Source organism: Euprymna scolopes, chromosome 46, assembly GCF_053919585.1.
Source record: "Euprymna scolopes isolate OS-2025 chromosome 46, ASM5391958v1, whole genome shotgun sequence".
Lineage (NCBI taxonomy): Eukaryota > Metazoa > Mollusca > Cephalopoda > Sepiida > Sepiolidae > Euprymna > Euprymna scolopes.
Genome location: NC_136527.1, coordinates 122399448 through 122407743, shown reverse-complemented (window position 1 = coordinate 122407743; position 8296 = coordinate 122399448). Strand labels below are relative to the sequence as shown.

The window sequence follows — 8296 nt, the reverse complement described above, 5'->3', positions numbered from 1 at the left end:
CTAAGAAATAAATGAATAAAACTTATTTAAAAAATATATGAAAAAATAAATAACACTAAGAAATAAATGAATAAAACTTATTTAAAAAATATATGAAAAAAATAAAAAAAACACTAAGAAATAAATGAATAAAACTTATTTAAAAAATATATGAAAAAATAAATAACACTAAGAAATAAATGAATAAAACTTATTTAAAAAATATATGAAAAAAATAAAAAAACACTAAGAAATAAATGAATAAAACTTATTTAAAAAATATATGAAAAAAATAAAAAAACACTAAGAAATAAATGAATAAAACTTATTTAAAAAATATATGAAAAAATAAATAACACTAAGAAATAAATGAATAAAACTTATTTAAAAAATATATGAAAAAAATAAAAAAAACACTAAGAAATAAATGAATAAAACTTATTTAAAAAATATATGTAAAAATAAATAACACTAAGAAATAAATGAATAAAACTTATTTAAAAAATATATGAAAAAAATAAAAAAACACTAAGAAATAAATGAATAAAACTTATTTAAAAAATATATGAAAAAAATAAAAAAAACACTAAGAAATAAATGAATAAAACTTATTTAAAAAATATATGAAAAAAAAAAAAAAAACACTAAGAAATAAATGAATAAAACTTATTTAAAAAATATATGAAAAAAATAAAAAAAACACTAAGAAATAAATGAATAAAACTTATTTAAAAAATATATGAAAAAATAAATAACACTAAGAAATAAATGAATAAACTATTATTAAAATACATTAAAAAATAAGACTAAAAAATAAATGAATAAAGCTTATTTAAAAATACATTTAAAAAGTAAATAACACTAAGAAATATATCAATAAAATTATTATTTTAAAATAAATAACACTAAGAAAGAAATTAATAAAACTTCTTTAAGAATACATTTTAAAAAATAACACTTAGAAAGAAATTAAAACTTTTTAAAAAAATAACACTTAGAAAGAAATTAAAACTTTTTGAAAAAATACATTTAAAAAAATAACACTTAGAAAGAAATTAAAACTTTCTTAAAAAATACATTTAAAAAATAATGCTAAGAAATAAATGAATAAAACTTATTTAAAAAATACATTTAAAAATAAATAACACTATTTGCACGGGTACTGCTAGCTCCGCCCCCCCCCTTGATTTTGGAGAACACCGACAGGAAGCAAAATGAAACCCAAACGAAAAAATCGTTATTCTTGTGATATTTGTAGCAAGTCATTTGTTGTAAAAGACAATTTAAAACAACATTTGCCAACACACGGAGAGAAACCATATTCTTGTGAAGCGTGTGGGTCGTCATTCAAAACCAAATACAACTTAAAAGCACACGTTAGAGCTCACACCGGTGAGAATCCTTACGCGTGCGACAATTGCGATGCGGCGTTTGCGACCTCGTCTCGTCTGAGCAGACATAAGAAATCCCACACGACAGAAAAGCCGCACCGTTGTGAAGCATGCGGCTCTTGCTTTAAACACAAACCGGACTTGAAAGTGCACCTAAGGGCTCACACTGGAGAGAAACCATACTCCTGCGACATCTGCAGCATGACGTTTGCACTAAACACCGATTTAAAACTACACATGATGAAACACGGACAGAAGCCATACTCCTGCGACATATGCGATAAGTCATTTGTGTACAAATCTGTTAAAAAGCAGCATATGTTGGGCCACACTGGAGAAAAACCGCATTCTTGTGTTGTCTGTAGTTCCCGGTTTAAAACGAAGCCCGAGTTAAAAACACACTTGCGACTGCACTCTGGCGAGCAACCTTATTCTTGTAACGTTTGTAGCAAAGCCTTTCGGAGTATGACTTGTTTGAAATCGCATATGCTGACTCACGGCGGAGAGAAGGTTTACTCTTGCCAAATTTGCAGCAAGTCTTTCGCAAGAAAATACGATTTAAAAAAACATGTCCGAACCCACTCAGGGGAGAGGCCTTATTGCTGTCAGGCGTGCGGATCTTCGTTTTCAACGTCGTCCGCTTTATCCAAGCACGTCACATTGCATTCTCAGAAGCCGAAAAGCTCCTTAAAAGTGTACTTGCTGGGAGGCTCTAAAGTGCAGTTGATTTTCTGGCATTTAGAAGAAAACAAAAGAAATGACGAAGCTATTAAAACGGAGGCTTCCAATTAGCAAAACAACTTCTGAACTGATCAACTGCATCTGAACCCACACCTAAAGGGAACATCTATTCTTAAAAGAGCCCTGAAAAATACATACATACATACATATATATATATATATATATATATGTTTTGAGAAAAATAGAAAAACCGAATTAAATTATTAAAATAATCAACGTTTCGTCCTTATTTCAGAGGACATCTTCAGGATATTGAAGTAAAAATGCAAGAAAAGAAAAAGTCATAGATCGTACGAAAAAGAGAAACGTTTTTGAATCCTTTGAATCATGACTTTTTCTTTTTTTGCATTTTTACTTCAATTATCCTGAAGATGTCCTCTGAAATAGGGACGAAACGTTGATTATTTTAATAATTTCATTCGGTTTTTCTATTTTTCTCAAAACATAACCTCAACCACCGCTGGTATTTTTACATTCCTTACATATATATATATATATATATATATATATATATATAATATTTATTATGACACTATGTATACATATTTCAAGGCCGTACCATTAGTTTCGATACACCGAAAACAGTAATAATATACTGTGGAAAATCGGTATAATCTCTTCGGCGACAAAGAAAAAACTGGAACTAATGTAAAATGAACAAACATAGAAGAAACGCTAGACGAGCGTTTAAGACTCAGAATTTCATATTTAAAAAAAATATCGTTTTAAAACCGACGCTAATGGATAATGATTATGGAAGAAAGAAAGGAAGAAAGTGTGTGTTTGTGTGTGTGTGTAGAGATGCTATATATATATATATATATATATGATGAAAATAATGGAAATAGTATTCCGACAAAATAGAGAAAATAAAAAAGGAACAAACCGTATTATGTGTTCACCAACGTTTCGTCTTTATTTCGAGACTTCCTCTGGATGAATGAAATTAGAAAAAAAAAAAAAAAATATACCAGTACAAAATATTTGAAAATGTTTCACGTGCACAGTGTGACGCAGTTCTATTTCAGAGAAACGGAAAATTGATGCTGGAAATTCAAAAAGGAGGGGGGGGGCTGGCACTGTTAAAGAGAAGGAAATTTTAGTGACGTCATATAGTCGTTAATTTAATTTTAAAACTATGAACGCAAGTTTATATTCTTATTGGGAAAAAGATATATCTGTTGAAATTCAAATATAAGTTTGTAACAGAAATGAAATGAGTGTTTTTTATGTAATTTATTGATTGAGATTATGTGTTAATTATTACAGGGGGTGTAAATTTCCTTCTCTTTAACAGCGCCAGCCCCCCCCCCTCCTTTTTGAATTTCCAACATTAATTTTCCGTTTCTCGGAAATAGAACTGCGTCACACTGTGCACGTGAAACATTTTCAAATATTTTGTACTGGTATATTTTTTGGGGTTTTTTTTAAATCTCATTCATCCAGAGGAAGTCTCGAAATAAAGACGAAACGTTGGTGAACACATAATACGGTTTGTTCCTTTTTATTTTCTCTCTCTCTCTCTCTCTCTATATATATATATATATATATATACTACACCAAAATTGAAGAAAATGCCCCCGCTATCCAGTCAACATTATGGAGGAAAAGATAACATGCGAGTAAAAAAATATATTTCTCATATGTAACTAGCCTGGGTGCCCATATATGGCAATGAAGTATTAGTTCTTAGGAAGGGCACCTCTTTATTTCTGAGAACTTTGGAGTAAAATAAAATAATGTATATGTGTGACTTCCTCCACATGAAATTTTTGTGGCAAAAGTTGCGCAATCTCCAACCAACTTGACAGACTATGGATACCCACTGTCAGGATGCCTGCGCGGGAAATTTTTGTGGCAAGAGTTGCGCAATCTCCAACCACACCTCTCCTGAGTCAACATTGTTGAATACCAGTGGCAAGTGGAGGTTCAGGACGACTGGAAACAATGCCGAGACAAGCGGAAAGAGCTACTCTTTTATTTGGTGTTTTCTGGTTGCACTAAAAGTGTCGAAATCCACAAAATTAAACTAAAAGATTATGGATAATGTACATCTATAATATAAAGCTGATGTCTTCAAGTCCAACATAAACAAATTCCTGATGAACCGCCCCCTTAAGTAAGACACTTTATCAAATCTCCATTACTAACGTACTGTACGCGCAATGACCCTTATCCCCGAGTGGCTTCCGGGCCTTGATAAGTGGTGACTTCCATGTAACAAAAAAAATTGTATGAAGATAGCAGTTTCAATCCTGTACACGCAATGACCCTTATCCCTGGGCCCTGTCGGTGGGGCATTAGAATACACCGACTGCCCTGCAGAGGGTAAAAGTCCCTCAATGGGGGTCCTGGATATGACCTTAAACTATTTCCAGTTGTAAGGCCCCAGCTTGTGGGCTTTGGGGAGTGTGGAGCCACCCTTTAATTACCATTGCTCCCAGGTCCAATCTGACTCGGAATGGTAGTACCTGTTAGGGTCCCAACTATGGGTTAAACAGAAACCGACGTGAAAACAACAAATATATTCTATTGAAAAAATTTTTCTTCAAAATCTTTGGATTCAGCATTAAATAACCCGAAAAGGGTTGATATGCCGTAAAACAAAAACAACCAACCAACCTTATCCCCAAGTGGCTTCTGGGCCTTGATAAGTGGTGCCTTCAATGTAAAAAAAAAAAATTGTATGGAGATAGCAGTTTCAATCCTACCCAAAGCAGGCCAGAGGATTGGTTGGCCAACAACAACTATGGAAGGCAGTAATTAGTCGGGATACAGTTAACCACTTGAAGTAGGCCGTAGGATGAGTTTGCCAAAACATGGCGAAAGAACAATAACTATGAAGATGGAAATAATAAACATATATATCTATGATATAAAGCTGATGTCTTCAAGTCCAACATAAACAAATTCCTGATGAACCGCCCCCTTAAGTAAGACATTTTATCAAATCTCCAATATTAATTTACTGTACACGCAATGACCCTTATCCCTGGGCCCTGTCGGTGGGGCATTAGAATATGCCGACTGCCCCCCCCCCCACCCTGCAGAGGGTAAAAGTCCCTCAATGGGGGTCCTGGATATGACCTTAAACTATATCCAGTGCTGAGGCCCCAGCTTGTGGGCTTTGGGGAGTGTGGAGCCACCCTTTAATTACCATTGCTCCCAGGTCCATAAAACAATAACTATAAAGAGCACAAAGTGTCGAAATCCACAAAATTAAACTAAAAAATTATGGATAATATAATATAAACCCAACTCTTGCAACACTATACATGAAATAAAGTAATGTTTAAATCATAAACTGTTTTAGCATCTTTTCGAAATTGATACATAAAAAACATTAACCCAGTTAGGGATTAGGCAACCATTACTTCAACATGAATTTCTCTCTTAGCATTCCAGTGACTTTAATTTCCCCCTTCATAAGAAGAGATTTTGCAATTACTGCCATGAGGACATTAAGGACCAGAATATGAACTCCATGTGATTTTTGGAATATGACATCTTATGTCAATGCATTACATCATGAATATAGAGGTCCAGATTGGGGATCATATATAACGGAACTAACGATGGTGATGAGAGAAGACGTTTATACATATTACAGTTCTGACATTGCGAGCCTATCTTTGTTTTATCGTTATTTCCATGGCAGGTGCTCGTCTGCACTCCAATCTCTGGTCCTCCCTCTCCAATCTTTCATGAAAAGCACCCGTCTAGCTGTATCCACTGTCAAAAATTTTCCCCACTCTTTATCTGTGCCTAAATCAAAACGTAGATTCCATGAACAAATCTTCTTTCTTAGAACTGCACGCCTGTGGAACTCTGTTCCGTCTGCCTGCTTCCCACCTGACTACAACCTGAATGTCTTCAAGCCCAACATAAACAAATTCCTGATGAACCGCCCCCTTAAGTAAGACACTTTATCAAATCTCCAATACTAACGTACTGTACACGCAATGACCCTTATCCCCGAGTGGCTTCCAGGCCTTGATAAGTGGTGACTTCCATGTAAAAAAAAAAAATGTATGAAGATAGCAGTTTCAATCCTACCCAAAGCAGGCCAGAGGATTGGTTGGCCAACAAAAACTATGGAAGGCAGTAATTAGTGGGGATACAGTTAACCACTTGAAGAAGGCCGGAGGATGAGTTTGCCAAAACATGGCGAAAGAACAATAACTATGAAGATGGAAATAATAAATATATATATCTATAATATAAAGCTGAACGGTGGTTCATTAAAATTGTAGGGTGTGCGTTTGCGCCTGGTCCACAAAGTATGGAAATAAAAAATTAAAAAAAAAACGTTTACAAGTGTTTTTGATATAGATGTACATAAGAATACTTTGTGTGTGTGTCTGGTCACGAATAGGCTCCTATATGGTTGACTATTTTAAAAACTGATTACATATAATGATAGAAGATGTATCGAGACACAGGAATGGGTATGTTTGATCTGGCAGAACGGTGGTTCATTAAAATTGTGGGGTCTGCGTTCGTGCCTGGTCCACAAAGTATTGAAATAAAAAAATTAAAAATAAAAAAGTTAACAAGTGTTTTTGATATAGATGTACATAATAATACTTTGATTAGTATGTTTTAACTTAAATAGGGATGGTATAAAATTGTGGGGTCTGCGTTTGCGCCTGGCCTCCATAGAATGGAAATAGGCACAAACTTTAATAAAGACTTTTCATATCTATCTGCGTAAGTATACTTCGATAATTATGTTTCAGTTTGAAGAAATATGGTATAATAAAATTATGGGGTGTTCCTTCGCACCTGACCTCCATAGAATGGAAATTTGTCACAAAGTTTATAAGGTTTTTTAATATAGATCCACAGAATATTGTGATAAGTGTTTCAGTGCAAACAGGTATGGTATAATAAATTATGGGGTTTATCTATGTTATTTTTACTTTCATCATATTTTGCTTTGGTTTTGATACCCCCAAATTCGAAGCTATCTCTTTACAACCCTTCCTTTTCATAACCTATCATACTTTCATAAATCAGAGTCTATTTTCTGTAGGTTGTTTTTGAACCCAGTCAACGACGGGTACTTTTGCTAGTAAGTAATATAAAAAAGATCTAACTACCCTGGGTGCCCATATATGGTGATAAAGTATTAGTCCTTAGTTTGAGCACCAGACCAGATAAATTTTTGTCCTGGAATCCAGTAAGACCATGAGACCAAAATATATATATATACATATATTTATATACATATCTATATCTATATATATATATATATATATACATACATATATATATAGCCAGTAGAGTTTAGTTTCCTAGAAGTACATCCAATGAAACAACATGTATCTACCAAAATAGTGCTCTATGAGTGAACAGAGCAGGTATATTAATTTTATTTATACAAACATTAATGGCTACATATGTGCGTACATGTTTTTGTAATCACCCACGTTGGGGGATTACGTCTTCAGACCAAGAATTAATGCGGGTAATGGTCTACCGCTTTCGACGGTAATTCATTATACATATATATATACATATATATATATACATTTATATACATATATATATACATATATATATATATATAAATATATACACACGCCATAGTTACGTTGACGCACCGGTTCCCGTCAGATCACTGAAGTTGAGCAACGTTGAGCCTGGTCATTACTAAAGTGGGTGACCAATTTGGGAAGACCAGGTGCTGTATGGAGGAGGACGTCGACACCTCCCTGCACAAAGTTGCAAAAATTAAATGTCATCATCCCCCTAACGGGGATATACATGCGACTGGGGAACGCTTGTGAATTTCATACTCCCATGAAACTTACTCCTTTAGAGGAAGCCGGTTTTACTCTGAATAGGATTGGTACTGCGCGCACACACACACACACACACACACACACACACTAAGGATGCCTTCACAGTCAACATTGTTGAATACCAGTGGTAAGTAGAGGTTCAGTACGACTGGGAACGATTCCAAGAATTACCAAATATAATGTTTGAGAGAGAAAGAACTTTAATAGCACATCACAGAAGCCGAAAAGTTCCTTTAAAGTGCACTTGCTGGAAGGCTCTAAAGTGCAGTTGATTTTTTGGCGTTTGGTCGAAAAAAAAAATGACGAAGCTATTAAATGGAGGCTTCCAATTAGCAAAACAACAAACTTCTGAATTGATCACCTGCATCCGAACCCTC

General features: G+C 34.0%; 1 protein-coding gene across 1 annotated transcript; it reads left to right on the top strand.

Annotated features, from left to right (window-relative positions):
• The first annotated feature begins 698 nt into the window (after positions 1–698).
• Positions 699–4346, top strand: LOC145271270 (uncharacterized). Its single transcript, XM_080126828.1, has one exon. The coding sequence runs from the start codon at positions 1194–1196 to the stop codon at positions 2160–2162; it is 969 nt and encodes a 322-aa protein (XP_079982954.1). The 5' UTR covers positions 699–1193; the 3' UTR covers positions 2163–4346.
• Positions 4347–8296: the final 3950 nt, after the last annotated feature.

Coding starts and splice junctions, on each gene's coding strand:
- LOC145271270 (XM_080126828.1), top strand. CDS start 1,194: ATGAAACCCAAACGAAAAAATCGTTATTCTTGTGATATTTGTAGCAAG.